This window comes from Mycteria americana, chromosome 12 (genome assembly GCF_035582795.1).
Source record: "Mycteria americana isolate JAX WOST 10 ecotype Jacksonville Zoo and Gardens chromosome 12, USCA_MyAme_1.0, whole genome shotgun sequence".
NCBI lineage: Eukaryota > Metazoa > Chordata > Aves > Ciconiiformes > Ciconiidae > Mycteria > Mycteria americana.
The window spans coordinates 5,892,132-5,911,559 of record NC_134376.1 but is presented as its reverse complement, the minus strand read 5'-3'; the positions used below and the strand labels follow the sequence as shown (position 1 = coordinate 5,911,559).

The 19,428-nt window shown below is 60.1% G+C and overlaps 1 protein-coding gene across 1 annotated transcript; it reads left to right on the top strand.

Annotated features, from left to right (window-relative positions):
• Positions 1–7,061: 7,061 nt before the first annotated feature.
• Positions 7,062–18,888, top strand: LFNG (LFNG O-fucosylpeptide 3-beta-N-acetylglucosaminyltransferase). The gene is made up of 8 exons (XM_075515051.1): positions 7,062–7,502; positions 14,718–14,766; positions 15,697–15,796; positions 15,947–16,100; positions 16,204–16,289; positions 16,592–16,757; positions 17,037–17,122; positions 17,212–18,888. The coding sequence occupies exons 1-8, from the start codon at positions 7,107–7,109 to the stop codon at positions 17,276–17,278; spliced, it is 1,104 nt and encodes a 367-aa protein (XP_075371166.1). The 5' UTR covers positions 7,062–7,106; the 3' UTR covers positions 17,279–18,888.
• Positions 18,889–19,428: the final 540 nt, after the last annotated feature.

Genomic DNA, 19,428 nt, shown 5'->3' with positions numbered 1-19,428 from the left:
GCTCCTCTCCCGGGTGCCTGCACAGCTTCAATCCTGCTGGAGGCTGGTGCGGCGCGGAGGCTGTTCCCTGCCCGCTCGCCTGCCGGAGCACATGTAGCACATCTCCTCTCCAGGTTAGGGCACCCAACCTGTCTTCCATCTCTGCCTGCCTTTATCTCATCCCATTTCCTGGCCCCAGCTTCTCTCTCCTAATTAAATGGTAAAAACACGTGGGATCCAGGCCAGGCACGAATGGTTTCTGCGAAGCAATTAGCCCCACGACGTGAGTGAGGAACAATTAGCGCTGCTCTCTGGAATTCGGCCATTGTGCAGCTCATTGTATATTTTTGCCTTAAAAGGGGGCCAGCGTGTTGGGAGGAGAGCGAGGGCCCCTGTTCGCAGAGCTGGGCTGACATTTGCACTATGTTAGTCATGCTACATGTCAACATTTTTGTGAGCTTTCCAAAAACAGAAATTCTAATGGGATGTTTTAATCCCATCTTCACCCCCGCACATCCCCCCCCCCCGCCTTTCCCCCTTTCAACTCCCACCTCCCTCCTCCTCCTCCCTGCCTCGCACAGCGCTAATACCACCCTCTCTCGGCTTCGGCTCCCGGAAACCGGGCGAAGCCAGAGCAGTGAAATTCCTATTTAAACTAACGTCACATGAAAAATGAACTGTTGCTTTTAATCCCCTTTGCAGGGGGGATGGGAGCAAACAATTTCCCAGGGGTGTGATGGGGAAGGGCCTTTTGGAGACCACCAAGGCAAGCTGGGGGAAGTGATGGGTGAATATTGCCTCACTGATCTACCTTTGAAAAACCACTCGGCAACTTCATCGGGACACCCCAGGGGCAAGTAAGAAGCCAAGAAGCTGTGGGGGACCAGAGAGAAGCCAAGTTCCCTGGGGGCAGACAGCGTTTGGAAATAGTCTTGGCAGGAGCGTATCGGGACCGGGGTGACACACATATCTGATCTGGGTTGGATGCAGAAGGTGTGCGCAGGCGGCTGCGGGAGCTATCGGTGCTCCGGGGAGAGCTGCAGGCACTGAGATGCTCAGGTCCAGGCAGGGAGTTAAAATGCGTCCCCGATCCTCTCCCTGGCTCCCTCTCCCTGGGAGGTTTTGGAGACCCGGAGCTGTGGGCAGGAAAGGAGTGGCTGGTGTCCCATCGTGGGGGGGGACCAGCGCTGCATCAAACGTGGACCTTAAAGCAGGAGATTTAGGGAGCTGTTAAGGCAGGTGCTGAGCTGGAGGAGAGCCCTGGGGGCAAGCAGCCACCTGGGCTCATCTCAGCTCCCCGCTGCAGCATCAGGGCTGTCCCCAGCAAGGAGGGTCCCAGCACTGCTCTTGTCCATGGCTGCTGGCACAGCTGGGCACAGCTGGGCTCTGCCCTAAGCTGGGCTGAGGTGTGGTGTTTTGGGGTCAGACCTCACCTGCTCCCGCTTGCTGCCTCCCTCAGTTCTTGCCTCCACTCCCTTCGCACGGGACCCACAGCGGCAGCTGCCAAACAGTGCAGGGCTTGGCTGGGATGGGGTCTGGGAGCAGCCTGCCTGTATTTGCTGTTCCTTATGCTCCAGTTCTGCTGTTGCTGGAGACAGGACACTGGGTTCTCTGGGCCTTCGTCCAGCCCAGTCCAGCCCAGTATGAGACTTGACTCCTGCCTCCTCCTTGGGGTAATCTCTAAATGCTTCCCCTGACATCAGCTTCTGGCTCATCTTCAGAAAGGCAGTGGGGGGAGGGACAGCTCAGGACAGGAATGTGAAAAAATTTGGGGCCAGAAAGAATGAGAGGTCAAAAATTAAAGGCCAGGAGCTGCAAGCTCCTCTGACCCCACCTCTGGCTGGAAGGAGCTTGGGGCAGGCTGGCCGTCATTGCAGCAAACCATGATGTCAGCTTGTTGTGCTCTGGCCCTGCCTGTACAGACAGACACGTACAGGCTCCATGGAAAAAGGGAATCTCCCAAACAGACAGCTGTCCAGGGGACAGGGACCACGGGATCTCTGCCGGAGGTGCGTCAGCTCTTGGGAAACTGAGGCACAGTGAGCTGGGCGCAGTCGGTGGGAGCCTGCTGCTCCACTCACCTCTGTCTGTCTGTCTGTCCACCTAGCTGACCACTGCTGAAGGCTCTGGCTCTGCAATAGCTCGTGCAGTACAGGGTCATGAGTCACTTAAGCGCTGCATAATTCATTATTTTCTTTTTCCACCCCAAACCCACACTGCCAGTTAAATCTAAGCAGTGTGCGACAGCAAGCCTCCAGCTGAGGTCAGCTATAAAGCTCCCTGGTTTGCTGTCAGGGTCAATGCCAAATGAGAGACCTCCAGCCCGAGACAGCCTGCGTCCAGCCCAGCGTCCCTGGCTGGCAGCAGTTCCCCCCTCCATGGCCTTGCAAAGAGGAGGGGCTCCTGCCCACCAGCCGGGGGATTTTGGGGTGGGAGAGCCAGGTCTGTAAGGCTAGGTCTGCCCCAGAAGCTGCTGTTGGGAGGAGAGGGGTGCACAGGCTGTGGGAAAGCAGGGTTGGATCCAGCTGGTTCAGGTTCCCTTCCCTCCTGTTTTTACCTTTGTTCCACAGTTTTAACATTAAAAATTCACTCCCCAAAGGAAGGAGCGGAAAGCTCTCCTCGCACGCTTTACACTGCCGAAACCCCCCTGAGATCCACCTTGACTGCGAAGCCCCAAGAGAGGCATTAAATCAGTGGCGGCCACCCCACCGCCCTCCCCTGTCCCCACATCCACCTCCCCTCCCCTGGGCTGAATAGGGAGCATGAGAAACCAGGCCGGGTGGGGACGGCCCCGTGCCCCTCGCTTTCTTTCAGGATCAGTGTGTCCGCGGGGCCGCTTGTGTTCCCCAAGCCCCTCTCCCCCCGCAACACCGGGGGCTGTAATCTGGGGGCAGTGGGCTTGGAGATGGAGAAGAATGCGGGAGCGGGGAGGGGGGGACGGGGACTGTCCCCTCCCGCCACCGCCACCGCCAAAGCCCCAAATTCTTAGACCTGGAGGAGTCACCACCAAATTCCATTCAACTGACAGAAAAGAAATCAAATCCTTTTAAAGAGAGCCCACTTTCCCCGCAAGAATGCTCCCTCGGCCTTTTGTTGCAGGGCTTTGCTTGCTCCCAGCAGCTCGGAGGAAGCTGCTCCAATACATTAACCAGTTTAACTTGCTCGTGACCCCCTCTGCCCAGCGCACAATGAAGCTCTTCGCCCTCTTTTTTCCCCAGCTCCTTTTCAGGAGCTAAATCCCCCGCTGTTCCCCGCTCGTTGCCTCTCTCCCTCAACCTTTCTCAGGCCTCTGCTTCAGCCCCGGGAAAATAATAACGCTTTGCATTTGTATAGCACCCTGGCCCTGTGGGATCTCAAAGTGCCCTGCACGGATCGTATCGTGTCCCCCCCGCCCTGCCGACGGGACCCGCCGTCCCCCGAGGTGGAGGGGGAAAGCGATGTAGGGTCTGAGGCCATGGAGAACGGACGGGGTTTGCAGCAGGTCCCGGTGTAGAGGGGTGCCAGAGCCGGAGCACATCGGGGGATGATGGGGATGGGAGGAGTTCAGCATCAGGAGATGCATCATGAGCACCCGTTGCGGGAGGTTTGGGTGCTGGATGGAGAGGCACCGATGTGCTCCACTCTCCGCAGCAACCCTGATGGCACTGCCAGACCCTCTGCTACAAGGGCAGGAAGGTTTTATGTTCCCAGAGTGGTTAAAAAAACCCAATAGATGAAAAAAATGAGCCCTCACACTGGCCCTGAATAGCAGAGCCCGTCAGACAATGGGAAGTTAACCAAACCCGGGCTGGGGAGCGCAGAAGTCTGCCGTGGGGCGCTGCCGTTTTCCTACCAGTAATTGATGCAAAGTCTCTTTTGTGCTCTCAGAAAATCCCAGAAAGAAAAAGCAGGGGGTGAGAGGGGGACCGCGGGCAGGATCCGGCTCCCGGGCCGCCCTCCTCCAATGTCTCCCTCGCACACCTCGGCCGTGCGGTCAGAGCAGCAGCCGCCCGGCTGCGCGTCAGGGCCGAACCCCGTTAAATACCCACGACAATACGATGGCGGTGAAGTCGGCGCCTGACAGAGCTTTTAACCCCTGTCCGACGAAGCGCGTAAATCGTTCCAGGCGGACAATGCAGCTTTGCAGCCCGAGCGCGGCGTTTCTCTCGGATGACCTGAACACTTTATTACTGGGGATTTATTAACCGGTTTTAGCAGCCCTGAGAACCTGGGAGCCTCTTAGGGACCACCTATTGAGTGCTGGGGTCAGGCTGCGAGCAGGGGCGATGTGGAGGGTTTAAACCAATTTAAACTGACCTAATACCGCGGTACGGCTGAAAGGGAGATGCCCCACGTGCAGCCCCGGCCCTGGGTTGGTGCGGGGCTGAATCCAGCCAGCTCCAGTGGAAAACCAGTATGGGGTTTCGGTGAGGTTAATTTGCAGTGGGAATAAGCTGGTGGGGTTCCTCTGCAAAAGGCATATCCCTGAGATTTGGGGGACTCGGGTAGTGGCTTCTGGCTCAGACCCATCCCTATGGGGCTGGGCAGAGCAGGGAGCACACCGCCACCCTGCAGCCACAGCTGGGCTCACCCTGCGACATCTCAGCGTGGTGAGTTAAGGGCTGCATCCAAAATGGGATCCCTTTTGGGGGAGGAAGTGAGACGCCCCTCCTGGTCCAGCCCTGGCATCCCTCCTGCAGAGCAGACATGACTCCCTTTCCTCTGGCTCTTGTATTTATGGGGCACCCAAATTTTTCTAGCGCTGAGGCCACCCTGGTTAGGGTTAGCCTCTTCGTACCCAGAAGAGTGGCTGAATGCCAACGAACGGGGCACAGGGCGTTCCTGAGAGCATCCTCCCCACGGCAGCCTCCTGCTCCCCACCCCTTGGGTACGATCCTGTGCCCACCGAGGGGTAAGCAGGGCGATGGCTTACCCCATCATCGTTTCCCCAAGGGGGACAGCGCCTCGCTGGGGACGTCCGCGTGGCGGGCGAGGGCCGAGCCAGGAGGCCAGGCGCCTGGAGAGGAAACCTGCGGGGACGCAGCCAGCGGCCGGCTGATCCCGGGGGAGTCTCGCTCCAGCGGGACAATGCCGCCAAAAGAACGGCTTCCCCTCACCACCGCAGCTCACTGGCCCCGGGCAGCCGGGCTGAGCTGAGCGCCAGCCCCAGGAAGGGGGTTACGGGCAGCACTGGGCGGCCGGGAGAGCCCTTGTGCCGGCGCTGGCGGCAGCACGGCAGCTGAGCAGACCCTGCCGCATCACTCGGGGCCGGCAGCACACAGAGCCCGTATTGTCGCTTGCCCCGTGGCGCCAGCCAGGACCCCAACATCTGGCCGCGGCGCGTGTCCCCGGCCAGCGCCGAGGCTGCAGGAGCGGGAGAGCAGCTGGTTGGGGGAAAAGTGCCTTTCCTCCCCTTTTGGCTCCTGGAGAAAGGGGCTCTTTCTTCATTCAGGGTTTTGCCGATCAGGCTTTTCAGCTGCCTCTCGAGCCGCGGTTGCTGTGCCATCGGGTTGGAGACAAAGGGCGCCTGAAAAAAATTGAGACTGGAAGGCTGGACTCGGCAGCAATAGCGGGAAGTGGGGAGTGTGGGATTCAGTTCCTGTGTTTGTACGGTCTAACTGCTTTTTTTTTTCTTTTATTATGGGAGGTTTCTTTGGCAGCACAGGTCTCCCCCCAGACACGAGCAGTGCCATGCAAAACCAAACGCGTGTCCACAGCCTCCCCAAGCATTTCTAGCCTGGAGCCATGGTTCAAGGGCTGACCAGGGGAATGTATAGCCTAAAATCAGGAGAAGGCAGACGCTGGGGCTTGCCTGAGGAAGCAGCCTCCCTGCTTCGCCCTGCCTGGTATTATGGTATTGTTTATCCAGTGCCAGAGATGAATGGAGCACGTGACAGCAGGAAAAATGCAAGTTGGACAAGGTCCCTGCCCAAAAATGCAGCAGCCCCTGATTGTGGCATTACATTGCAGCCCAGGCCCAAACCCAAATCCGCGTCCCTGTAGCAGCACACACGCTGCGAGAGAAAACCCCAAGAGCTCCCTGCCTGCAGAGAGGGAGGATAAAGGGGAAAAGAGGCCCCGGGGTTTGGCGTCAGTAAAATAGCAGGTTGGTGGCACATCCAGGACCAGATTTCAACCCAGGTTTCCCTCCCAGCCGCCGCTTCTCCCACCGCCTGGCTGGAGAAACAGTGTCTCATTTAACAAGGCATCATTATCGTGGTTAGCAATCACTGGGGGGCTTGCTTGGCATCTATATAGTATTTATTTCAGGCACCCCTGCACCGTGGGGCTGCCTATCAGCACTGCCTCCAGAGCACGGTGCTGCACCCGGGACGAGGTTAGCCAGGTCTGGAAGGGTCTCCAGGTCTCCCCGAGCAGGGATGGGAACAGACCCCCCAGCATCCTGTTCCCAGATTTACCCACCAGGCTGAAGCTTGGTGGAAGTGAGAGGAGTGCCGTGTTTTTTGGGGGTTTTGGTTTTTGTTTTTTTTTTTTTTTTTTTAAATTATGCTTGGCCTCAGAAGAGACTGATGGGAAACTGCCTGGACTTTGGTCGGGCTGGTCAGCTTTCTGGTAACCTCTTGGACACAGCTGTGAGAAAACCTCGGTGTAGGGCTCTGGGAAATGACAGCTCAGGACGAGCAGGAGGGGGAACGCGCCCGGTGCTGCCGACGAAGCAGCGAGCGATGCTCCCGGCGTGCTGGGGGCTGCAGGGACCGGCGTACCCCCAGCCTGCACCCTGCCCGCCGTCCCCCGGGCCTCGGTGGGCGGGAAGGAGGAGCAGGCAGCCTGCCTGCACCCTGCCACGCGCTCCCGGCCGCGGCGAGGCAGGGCAGGCACAGGCCGGGGACGAGCAGGGGCCGGGCAGGGCAGAGGCCGGCGGTGGGCAGGGGCAGGCAGGAGGGGGCCGAGGGGCGGGCAGGACGCGTGGAGGGGCTGGCGGGAGGACGCGGGGGGCCGGCGCGGGCGCGGGCAGGCTGCGGGCAGGGCCGGGCGCGCGCTGCCCACGCCCCGCGTGGGGGCGGCCCCGGGTACGTCCCTCCCCGGGCGGGGCGGGGGCGGTTTAAAGGCGGCGGCGCGGCGGGGGCCGCCGGCGGGGCGGGCGGAGCGCGGCCGGCGGCGGCGGCGCGGAGAGGAGCGGCGGGAAGATGCTGAAGAGCTGCGGGAGGAAGCTGCTCCTGTCCCTCGTGGGCTCCATGTTCACCTGCCTGCTGGTGCTCATGGTGGAGCCGCCGGGCAGGCCGGGGCTGGCCCGCGGGGAGGCCGGCGGGGCGCAGCGGGCGCTGCAGAGCCTGGGGGCGGCGGCGGCGGTGGCCCCGCCGGCGGGGCAGGGTCCCTCCGGTCTCCGCAGCTTCGCCGACTACTTCGGGCGGCTGAGCCGAGCCCGGCGGGAGCTGCCCGCCGCCCCGCCGAGCCCCCCGCGGCCGCCGGCTGAGGACATCTCCCCCCGCGATGTCTTCATCGCCGTCAAGACCACCAAGAAGTTTCACAAGGCGCGGCTGGAGCTGCTGCTCGACACCTGGATCTCCCGCAACCGCGACATGGTAAGGGGATGGGGACGGGGGCGGTCGCCGCCGCCGGCCGGGATGGAGCGGCACGGGCTAGGCTGCAGCCCACGGGTGTCAGCCGCGGTCCCGGCCCTCTGCCGTGCGGGGTCCGTGGGGTGCTGTGGCCCGGCAAATGCTGCCTCTCCTTTCTGCTCCCCCGTATCGCTGAATAGGGGGGTTATTTCGAGGCTGTCTGGAGCTAGCTGTGTTTTGGGGAGGGTGAAACGCAGTGTTGCAGGGTGAGTTTGGGGTGGGTGAGTGATGGAGGGAGCCCGAGCTGGGCTCCTCGCACTCCACAGACCCCCAAAATGCTGCTCTGGGGTCCTTCCCGCTGAGCGGCTCCCATCGCAGAGCTTGGCCCGAATTGCTTTCCACTGGGGAAACTGAGGCACGGTGTAGGGATGCAGCCCAATTCACTGGTGCCTGATGTGGGGTGAGGTCCCTGTGGGTGCTCTCCTGGGGTGCAGGGCCCACGTGGTGCCAGCAGTTGGGTTGCCCAAAGGACACCTGGTTTAGCAGCCCAGGGCTGGGAGAGAAGTGGGATGTGCCAAAGCTCTTGGTCCCCTTGCCAGGAACTGGGCAGGACTGGAGTGGCTGGGGGCTCTTGCAGGTCTGCTCTGGCTTGCCTACACCGGGGCAGTTGCAGCTAGTCCAGTTCCTGACCTTGCTGATGTCCTGCCCTGAGCCCTGGCAGTCCTTTACTCTGTCCTTCAAGTACTGAAGCAAAATTGAAAAGGGAAAAAAAAAAAGCTGTTTCCTTAGGAAATGTGCCTTGCCATCTGCTCTTAAGACACTTTTTCTATCCTTAGACAGCTTCCCAAGTAAGTTATGCCTGGTCCTAACCTTTCCATCCTACTGTCTTCACGTGTTTCCTCTGGGCCTGGAACCGTGTTTCTTGCTTGCAAACTTTTTTTTTCTGGATTTTTTTTTTTGAAATCTGCAGTAGTTGTGGAGGGAGAGGAGGTGGGGGGTGATCGACCTGCCCCTGCCTCCTTCACCCGAGTCTGCTGGATCCTGTGGGGTCTAGGCTTCTGCAAGTTACCCCAAGCATTAGCTTACTCTTCCCCCCCCTGTGAATCTTGTCCCATCTTTTTGCTCAGGTCTCCTGGGCTTGGCAGTGGCTCTGCTGTCTCTCCCTGGTACAGTTATTTAATGGAAACCTCTTTTATACTCTGCTGTCACTGCGAGGGGGTGGCAAGTGGTGGTGGTGGGAAACGCTCTTTGAGCACCTACAGATGATCCTGGGAATAGCTGCTCTTTTTTTTTTCCCTCCCTCTTGTGAGCTCCGGCTTTCTTCTAGGTTTTTTTTTGTTGTGCTTCGTTTGTCCGTTTGGATTCCCAGAGACCCGAGGCTCGGCTCTCACGCTGTCCCCCTGGGCAAGCTAACAAAGCCCCTTTTCTCCTGGCGCAGAGAAAAGGCTTCGCAGCCTCTTGTGTGGCACTTTCCATGGGAACGGGGGAGCCGGAGCCAGCGGTGTCCAGGTCAGGTTGCCTAGAGATGAGGGCCATGAAGCCAGGGGGGCCGCAGCCCGGCGAGGTGCCCGCCTGACAAGCCAAGCCGCTGAGTGACGGATCTTGTACAGCACTTGAGGACAAGGAGCTGCCGAGAGAGCTGGAGGCGGCACAAACTCCTGCGGAGCAAAGCGAGGGCTGGGGGGACACATGGAGACAGAGGGGATGAACCCACACTGCTGGTGGCAGCTGGCTCCCGTCTTCCCACACTGACCTGGCTGCTGTCTCTGGGAAACTTTGGGGCACCCTGGGTTCCCCCAAACTTGGCATCAAGTTGGGTTTTTTTGCCTGCAGAGTGCAGGATTGGTGCCACGGGGCTCCTCTCCATCGCTTCCCTGTCCAGGGCGGGCTGTGCGGTTTCTGCATCCCGCTCCTTGCCTGGCCCCATGGTTTCGGCCCCAGGAGGGTGGTGTGGTGACAGCGGGGTGCTGCCTTTGCTCAAACATCTGTCTTGGTCTGAGTCAGGCCCGTCTCTGCTCATCCTGTCCCTCTCTTGCTCTTGGTTTGCTAACGGCACTCGGGTGCATGTGCTGCTTTGCCAACGTGGGGAAGTTCCTGCCCAAGGGCTGAGAATCCCCCATGCCTGATGCCACGTCTCTCCTTCCCCTGACCCTCCTCTTGCATCAAACCCCAACCTCCCTCTTGGCTGTTCATTAGCCAGGCAGCTCTCTGGGGAGGAGGGATGCAGGCACTGGCAAGAAGGGGTTAAATCCAGCAGGTAACTCCGGCCTGGACCCTGGCAGATAGGGAGAATAGCTATTGTGTCCTTCCTTGGCTGCTCTTTGTTCTGCCCACAATAGTCCCTGTTTCCTGCCCTCTGTCCCCTCCAAGACCCTGCAATGGGTACCCCCTTCTCCTTCCTGCTTCTCCCTGCATGAGGAGCGCAGATCCCTATTCCCTTCTAAATCTGCTCCCTGGCTTGCACAGTCCAGGATGGACAAGCTGCTGTTGGAGGAGAGTTTCCCCCTCCTTGCTTTGGGGAGAGTTTCCAGCTGTCTCAGTATCCTTAGGATGCTGGAGTGCAGTCTAGGGAAACTTTGCACTTGAAAGAAAAGAGAGGGGGCAGGAAAATGGCCATTAGGCAGAAATCCTGCACAGGAGCGAGTCCAAACCCACTGGTTTCCTGCTGAGTCGGGTGATTTGCAGTGGCAGAGTTGCATAAGAAATGTCCCCTGTCCCCGGGGCACCCCGAAGGCAGCCGGGCTGCTCGGCACACGCTGCGGTGCCTGCGAGGGGTCTGGGCTGGGCTGCCGTCCCGCCAGCGTGGGATCTGCTGGCTTCCTCCAGTTTGGCGTGGTAATTGCAGGCTTTGAAAAATTCCTGCTCTCAGGGCAGAGGGAATGGGTTTGCCTTCCAGAGAGCACGCTCCTCTGATGGCAGCTCCCAAACTTCTCTAGCACCTTGGCCAGGGTCCCCATCCTTGGGGTGGCCGTAGTGGAGTGTGTTGGCATGCGTGTCCCACTTGGGCTCCCACCGGAGCAGCTGGGACCGGGGGGCTGCTCATCCCAAACCAGCTCCATGGTGCAGCTGGCTCCCCCAGGCCTGGGCTGTGTGCCAGAGCCTGCTGAGCACTGCTGAACTCGGCTCATGTGTGATGGTCCCTCCCTGCTGCCCCCCTGGTCAGCCTGTGTGGTTTTTGGGGCTGGGGGCCCCTTAATTGCCTGCCCCAAATGATGCTGCCGTCCTTGTCCATAAAAGCCCCAGAGCTGGTGAGCAGCGTGCGTGGAGCGCCAGGCGGGAGGGTGGGGGACCCTCGCTGCACAATGAGGTCATTGTTTGCAAGGAGGTTATTAAAAAATTATAGCATTTAAAATTACAGTGGAGGATTCTTCCTCATGCTGAAAGGAGCGGGATGAGGAAGGGCCCACGGCCTTGCAAGCCCCTTCCCTGCCTCTGCAGGTCCCAGCCCCAGGACTCCTGTGCCAGCACAGATCCCCCCCAGTCCTGGGGAAAGCCACCGCCACGTGGGAGTGGGGACACTGCCATCGCAGGGACACCGCCATTGTGCTGCTCCCAACCTGTCCAAGCTGGGAGGGGATTTTCCCTCCTAACCCCTGCAGGCTGGAGGGTAAACATCTGCTGCGGGGGACACAAAGCTGGGCAGGGACCTGCTCTGGCAGCACCCTTGCCTCCCCCCAGAGCCCCTTGGCCAGCTGGAGGCTGAGCCCCCCCCCCCCCCCCCCCCGCCAGCACCTCTTCACTGCCTCCTTCCCCCTGCACCCCAGTGGGGTGGCTGTTACCCCCTTGTCCTTGGGGTGGAAGGGGGTGCAGCCCCCCGGGTGCTGCGTAGGTGGGTGCTGGGGTGCTCTATCCTCTCCCAGCACGGGGAAGTGAGACATGGTGTGGGGACAGGATTTGTGCACCACAGGGTCACAGGGGTGTCTGCCTGGCCGAGGTTCCCCTTTTCAGTGGGTGTGCTGCCGGGGAAGGTGGGGCCATGGCGGGCGTGGGGTCTGCTGAGCGTGTGTCACCCCAGGAAGCCGGCCGGGCCAGGCGGCACAGCCGGGGGCAGGATGACCCCGGGGTGGCCATGGCTGGTGGGACGCCTTGCGCAGCACCCAGCCATGAGCGACCCACGAGCTCGGTCGTTGGAGGGGGAAATGAGTCACCGCGAAAGGAGAAATGAAGGGGAGGGCAAAAAAAAGACAAAAAGAAATGGGCCCTCCCCAAGGGCAAGAAGGAGGCAGGGGGCTGCCGGAGGCTGCCTGGCTCTTTGCAGGCAGCTGGGGGGGAGCTGACCCCATCCCAGCCGTAGGGACCCCGGTGCCTCTCGGTCCCCGTACGCAGGGGCCGTGCATTGTGCAGGGCTGTATGGAGCGGTGGCAGCTATTGTTCAGGAGGGATTTGGCATCCTGTGTTTCTTGAAGCTGCAGTTTTGAGAACAATGAGGTTTCCTGCAGGGGCTGGGGGGGGCAGTGGGCCCTTCCTCTCCTGCACCCCGCAGGAAGAGTTACTGCAGGGGGGGCCAAGAGGTCGTGGCACCCCTCGGTGCCACGGCTGGCATGGGGGTCAAGTGGGGGAGAGTCGGAGGGGAGTGGGTGTAAGGGCTTTGGGTGCTTTCTGCCTGGGAGAGGGGTGGGGACCTGGCCCTGCTGCTTTTGAGTCTGGAGATGGTGGCTTGGTAGGTGACAGTTACCACGTCCCATCCCACTTATCCCTCTGGGCATCAGGGCAGCGCCTGGTTTGCAGTGCCCTGCACTGGGGATGCCGAAGGCTGATCCATGGTTTTTCCTTGTCACACCAACATGGGGTTTTCTTGTCCCCATCCTTTCCTGGCCTGTCCCCTCCCAGGCTCAGCTGGCATCTCTGCTCCTCTGCCCTGCAGCCCCAAGGCGAGGGGCTGAGCAGGAAGGGCACAGCCCCCCCACCTGAGAAATGCAGACAAATTAATTACAATTAAAACTAGAAGAATTATTTTTTATTTTGTGGTGGGGCTGGGAGGGAGGTGGGGAACCTGTGAGGCCCCAGTAGCCCCTGCGAGGTGACTTGCGGGGCTGTGTGTCCCTGTCCTGGTACCCAAGGTGCCACCCGGTCCACCCGCACCAGGAAAATTAGGGGGATGTACGTTGGGAGAGCCCAGAGGGAAGATGCCTCGTTAGGATGAAGCCTTTTGGTGTGGGCGAGTAATAAACAATTGTCCCTGTGGCCTATTTATAGCAGCTGAGCTGGAGGATTAGTTGCGGGGTTATTTTTGGAGCGGCTGAAGGCACAGTTGCTGGATGGCGTTTCTGAGCTAATCAAGCAAACATTTTCTGTCTCGCCTGCGTCGAGGCTGTGTGTCCCCTGCCTCCCCCGTCCCCCTCCGGCGGGGCTGGAGCCTGGGGGCGGATGTGCTGGGGTACCATGTGTCTCGGGGTGGATGAGAAAGGGCTTGTGGTGGGGTCATCTTGAGCATCCTTGGATGGTCTCCTCCTGTCCTGCATCAGCTTGTACCCCCAGCAGCTGCCTGACCCCTCCCTGAGCACCTGGGGGAAATGGGGACCAGCAGCGAGATGCTGGCTCATGATCTGGTGATCTCCTCCTCCTCCACGCACAGCACTAACCCCGTTCCACCCCAGCAGTGACACGTGTCCCAGGGCCGTGATGACCATGGGCATCCTTGGCCCTGCAGCTGATGGGCTAAGGTCCCTGTCCCCCAGCTGTCCCCTCCTCATCGGAAGGCCCCCCATCCCCTAACCCTTTGCTCACAGCCTTCCTGACCCATGGAGGACCCTGTCCCTCCCCAAAAGCAGGGCTGTGTGGTGGGCTATGCATTTGTGAGAACTTGCCTTCCCACCTCCTCCATCCTTTTTTTTTTTTCCTTTTTCTCTTCTTTTCAAGCCCAACAGGTCACTTGTAGCCCCCTCCCCAGGAACGCACCCTCCTCCCCTCCCATTCAGCTGTCCTGCAGATCTGGGCTCTCCCCACCAGCCTCCCTGCTCGGGACCTGAGCAAACACCGGCCAGCCGGGTTAACCAGCGCAGCTGTATGCTAATGACCGCCGCTGCCCGCTTAACTCTCCTCCACTGAGTAAAGTCAACCCAGCTATTGTACCCACCTCCTCAAACAAACCACAAAACCCCAGCGCGTTCCTGGGGCCGGCCGGCTGCGGGGTGGCACCCAATTTCCAGCTCACTTGTAATTCATCATCCCCAGCGCTCGGGCTCCATCGTCCCCCCTCTGCCGCCTCCTGCCTTCCCCCCAGCCCTTTTGTCTTTCTTCCTTTGCCCTTTTGTGCACGTCTGGTTTTTAATAGCGCTTGGCAGCTGGTTGTGGTTTCTCTCCTCCAGCTTTGTTTGCTGCCCGCTGATTGATGGCAATGCCTTTCCCACCCCCTGCTCTCTCCTCCTGCTTCTCGCCCTTCCCCAAATCCCAGGCCAACAGCAGCCCCCCCCAATCCTCCTTCCCGGGCGGCATATGCCAGGAATTAGCTGTGTAAATAGAGGAGTGCAGCCGGGCAGGCAGCTTGGGTGCCCGGGGAGGGGGTAGGGTGCTGCCTGGCACCGCGGGGACCGTGCTGGGGTGGGCAGCGAGGGACCGTCCCCTCCTGGGAGCTGGCAAGGGGCACCCACTGGCACCGGCTCAGCCACCCTGGGAGGGGACAGGGAGCGGAGAGGAGCCGTGGGGGTGTTGTGCAAGTGACTGGGGACAGCCACGTGCTGTTGACACAGGTGGGGATGTGGTTGGCAGCCGGTGCCGTGGGCAAACACACCTGCCTGGGCAGGGAGAGCTGCCGGGCGGCTGCTTTGGCATCCCCGGCCGCACGTGCCGGCCGTGCCGGCTAAAGTCTGAAGTCTCCGCTCAGGTCGAGCTGTGCTCTGCACCCACTCCCCGTTACCTGCTCCTCTCTGTACACCCACCTCATGCTGGGGACGGCCCTCGCGTTGCCCAAAATCCTCCTGCCTGCTGCTGCCTCATGGAAAAGGCGAGAGGATGGGGATGCTCAGCACGGGTGCTGGAGCGGGCTGGGGTTTGCACCCCGGTGAGGCACGGCGTTTGCGTGCCATGTCCTGCCAGAACAGATTGGCACCCTTCTTGGTCTGAGGCTGAGTGTGTCATGGGTTTGCCTGGCGCACTGGTGCCGCTTTGGGTTTTAGCGAGGAGGAAGAAGTTACCACCAGTGCCCCAGCGGGACCGATCCCCAGTGCTGTGCCGGGTGGTGTCCAGAGCTGTGTGGCCTCAACTCCTCAGTCCTCAAAGGTGCCTCATCTTCTCTTTCAGACCTTCATCTTCACGGATGGGGAGGATGAGGAGCTGAAGAAGCAAGCACGTGAGTCTGTGGCCCTTGTCCCTTTGCATGCCTGACCTGGCCAGGTTCCCTGAGGAGCTCGCACCTGGGGAGCACAGCTGGCATGGAGCCTGCCTCGGGAACTCCGAAAAAATGGTCAAAATGCCACCGGTTAGACACTAATCTCAGGAGCCCTTGCCATAGGAACCTGGGCTGAGAATGAGGCAATTTGTTTCACTGATGGTGCCTAAAGCACCCTTTGCCTGGGACCCCACCTGGGGACAGGTTTCCTTCCCAGTCAGCCCAGCCCATCTCCTGCGTGACGCTGCTGGGGAGCACGCTAACGGGGTGGGTGCCTTTGCACCAGTTTCTCCCTGGGGCGAGCTGGGATTGAGTGGCAAGATGGCCAGGGTTTCATGGGAGCATTTCCCTGGCAGCCGCTCCTCAGGGCCAGGGTCAGCTCCGTCTATTCTCCCCATGCAAATGACTCCTTTTCAGGCCGGGAAGCGATTGCCTTTGAGCTGGGCAAGCAAATAACAGGTGGCTGTTGTGGGAAAAAGCAGCGGGAATAGGGCAGGATTTTGGCTATTGTGTCCTGGATGGAGAAGCCAGCTCACGGTCATCCCCTCGCTCCCGGGGTGGCTGGTACATGGCCCCAGGATGGGCAGGGCGATGTAGGGTGGCATCACGCATAGCACATGGGATACGGCTCAACCCTTGTGCATCTGCTGCTTCCGCATCCTTTGCTCATCCCTTCCCTTGTCTCACATGGATCCAAAAGCCATTCCCCCAAAAAATTCATCCTCTGCCCAAAATGATGTGGCATGGAGGCCACCAAGCATCAGAGACATCCATGGGGTTTCCATCCCCCTGGTGTCTCTGGAATGTGCGTGGTGAAGCATCGCTGTTCGAGCAAGCAGGGAGGTGTGGGATACCCCGGTACTGGGCTTTGACCCCCGTCTCTTCCTGCAGGAAACGTCATCAACACCAACTGCTCGGCTGCCCACAGCCGCCAGGCCCTGTCCTGCAAGATGGCCGTGGAGTACGACAAGTTCATCGAGTCCGGCAGAAAGTAAGCAGTGCCCTGGGCTGCCGTGGCTGACGGCGGGGCTGTGAGTTGGGGGGACGGTGTAGGCAGAGGCCGATCGCATTTTTGGGGCTGTATGTCAGCATGGGGTCTGGGGAGCTGCCCCGGCCCGGCGTGACACTGCTGCCACCGCAGGTGGTTCTGCCACGTGGATGATGACAACTACGTGAACGTGCGGACGCTGGTGAAGCTGCTCTCCAGCTACCCCCACACGCAGGACATCTACATCGGGAAGCCCAGCCTGGACCGGCCCATCCAGGCTACGGAGAGGATCAGTGAGAACAAGATGGTGAGCGGGGGGTGAGAGGTTGGGGCTGGCTTAATTTGGGCTGGGGTTTGCTCTCCGGTCGGCAGGAGGAGGTCTCACTGCCGTTGCTTCCCCTCTCTCGCAGCACCCTGTGCATTTCTGGTTTGCCACGGGCGGAGCAGGGTTTTGTATCAGCCGGGGGCTGGCGCTGAAGATGAGCCCATGGGCCAGGTAAGAGCGTTGGCGTTGCTCTCCCATGGGGACTCGTCACGGTCGCAGCGGGTCGCAGAGCAGCGACAACATCTTTGGGGATGGACGTTGGACCGTGTCCTACCACCTTGCTCTCTTTGCCTTGCTGGGGGTTTCTGCAGGGGGCTTGGAAACAAGCTGGGAAGGACCTCAGTTCCCCCAAGTCTAACTGACTTTTAATTAGAGCTAGAGCTGGGCGCCCACTGGCCGAGCCCAGACCCCATGGGGTGCCCATGTCCCCCCCAGGCTTTGCTCCTCTGCAGCTCCTCTCTCTCTCCCCGCAGCGGGGGCCACTTCATGAGCACAGCAGAGAAGATCCGCCTGCCTGACGACTGCACCATCGGCTACATCATCGAGTCTGTGCTGGGGGTGAAGCTCATCCGGAGCAATCTCTTCCACTCGCACCTGGAGAACCTCCACCAGGTGCCCAAGACGGAGATCCACAAACAGGTATCCCTGTCCTGATGCTCTGGATGGAGGCGTTGGGGTGGATGGTACTGTCATCTGGTTTTATGTTGCCACCTAAAAACTGGGCATTGCGGCTAAGATATTGACCTGTGACCCAAACATCAGCGGAAGGGGAAAGCCCCATCAGCCCATGCCTGTGGGGTGATGCAGAGTGTGACTGGAGGCTTTAGGAAGTGGGGTGAATTTTGCAGCCACCCCATGCCCCTGCTTGATCCTCATGACCACGCCAGCTGCTTGACCCCCATTGTGCTTCCCCCCCAGGTGACACTAAGCTATGGCATGTTCGAAAACAAGCGCAACTCCATCCACATGAAGGGAGCCTTCTCCGTCGAGGAGGACCCATCCAGGTGAGATGGGGGGACCCTGTCCCCCCCCAAGCCAGGGTGCCGCGGAGCCACTGCCGCCCCACGCTCAGCATCGCTCCTCTCCTCCGCAGGTTTCGCTCTGTGCACTGCCTGCTGTACCCCGACACGCCATGGTGCCCCGCCAACGTGGTTTACTAGGAGACGTGTGTCCCCTCCAACCTCGTCCCGAATTTCCCCGGTATCCGACGGGCGTGCGGGACCTGCGTGCGGGTGTGTCGGTCCGGCCTCGCCGCGAGGTGGATGGACGGACGGACGTCGTTGCTGTGGTATTGCACAGTGTGTGTGTACTGAAGGCTGCTGTGCGGCCCCTTCTCCCCTGCCCTGCCTGCCCGGCTGCCCGTGCCCGCTGCCTGCTCCGGCTGGGACAGTGGAGAGGGACGGGTCCTGAGCACTTAACTGTTGGGCACCCTCGTGGCGCTGGCGGGCCCCACGCCATGCGTGGGGAGCGACCACAGCGCTGCACGGCTCTGCCTCCCCCGGGCTTGCTTCTCCTTTTGTTTTTTGTTTTTTTGTTTTGTTTTGTTTTTTTTTTTTCCTTTCAAATGTTAATTTTTTTGGTGTGTGCCTCCCCGCCTCGCCTCTAACCCCTACCCTGCTCCTGTAACTCCTCACCCGCCCCATCCTCTCTCCCAGCCCCAAAATCTCAGCAGCGAAGCTCCGGCTCCTGATTCAGATGAAGAGTCACCGGCGAGTTTTGCTCCCTGGCTTGGCAGGCAGGCAGAGGGCAGGCAGAAGGCAGGCAGGGGAAGCCTCCCGGCCATGGCAAACACTGCTCCAGGGTGCTGCAAAGGTGCTGGGTGCTCGACGGCCGCACTGGAGGGAGACGGTAGGGTGGGCTGCGAGCCGGCGTTGGTGTTAGCTCCGTTTCCTGGAGCTCCCCCCATCTGGCTGAATTGTTGCCGGCAGCATCGATCTATGCACTATTTATAGAGACTAATGTAAAGACTTTCTATAAATACGGGGGGTGGGAGGAAGGCTTTTTCTGGGCAGCCCCGCACCTTTGCAAAGGAGCACTTCGAGGTCCGGCCGGGGGTGGCATGGGTGTCCACCCCTGCGCTATGGGGCTGGAACATCCTCCAGCCCCGGCCCGGCTGTGGGTGCTGCTGGGGTGGCCGGAGCACCCGAGAGGCACCCGGCCAGCCGGGCACCTGCCGTGGGCAGGCAGCGTTTCCCAGCCTGGCCGTTGCTCTCTCCCTGCCGGGGAGGGATTTAGCTGGGGAGGGAGAGGGACCCCACATCCCCCCCGTGACCACCCTGCCTGCCGCCGCCAGCCCCGCGCCCCTGGGGTAAGCGGGCTGAGCCGGAGCTGAACATTTCCAACCCGAAGCTGAGTGAAAATAGCCCATAATGGGTGCATTGTAAATATGTTATTGCGCCAGTATTTTTTTTACTGTGCCTTTTTTTAAAAGAAAAACAAAACACATTGAGAAATATGTAGATTTTAAAATGCTTTTTATACGTTTTCTGTGGATCGGAAAAAAAAAACCCCAACCTTCTGATAATCTGTTTAAGAAAGAAAAAAAACTTGCGATGTCTTGTAACTATCACTTACCTTAATTTATATGTTCCAGTATCTGGAATGTCACTCTGTGCTTTTTGTAACTAGGATGTGTTTAAGGCAATAGATGTGGGATGGGGAACCGGTATGGACAGCATGTTCTCAGGGACTTGAACACGATCGCTGCCACGGGGTTCCCGTGGGAGCCGTCACCAATAAAGCAGTTTTTTTGCTGACCACAGTCACCTGGTCCTGGGCTCCGGCGTCTCTTTATGGATGGGCTGTGCTGAACACCCCTCGTTCCCCCCACGGATGTTGTCGCCTCTAACAAAGCTCTCGGGGATGCACCTAGGATGGATTGCGCCTGCATCCCTCTCTTTTCCCACGGGTACCGGGCTCTGCTGGCCATTTGCATCCCTGGGCCCGAGGGTCCTCTCCTCCTTCCCCTCCCCAAAAGGCTCTGGCGGGGCTTGGCACCTCGGGGCTGGTTTTTCCCAGGCCCCGGGGTGGGAGCGGAGGTGGCGGGGGTGAGGTGAGAGCCGGTTGTTAGCAGGGTGCTGTTAACAGCCGGCGGGCAGGCGTGTGCGTGGGAAGGTTGGGGGCTGCGGGGGGCCAAGCACCTTCCCTCCCAGCCCTCCCTTTGCACTCTCCTCTCGTTTTAGCCAACACCAAGCACCCACCTGCCAGCAACAAGCCCCAACTTTCACAGGCTGTGGCAATAGCGTAAGATCTGCCCCCCTCCTAAAACCAGCCCTGTTTGTGCACCGGTACCAGCTTTTGTGTGTGCCAT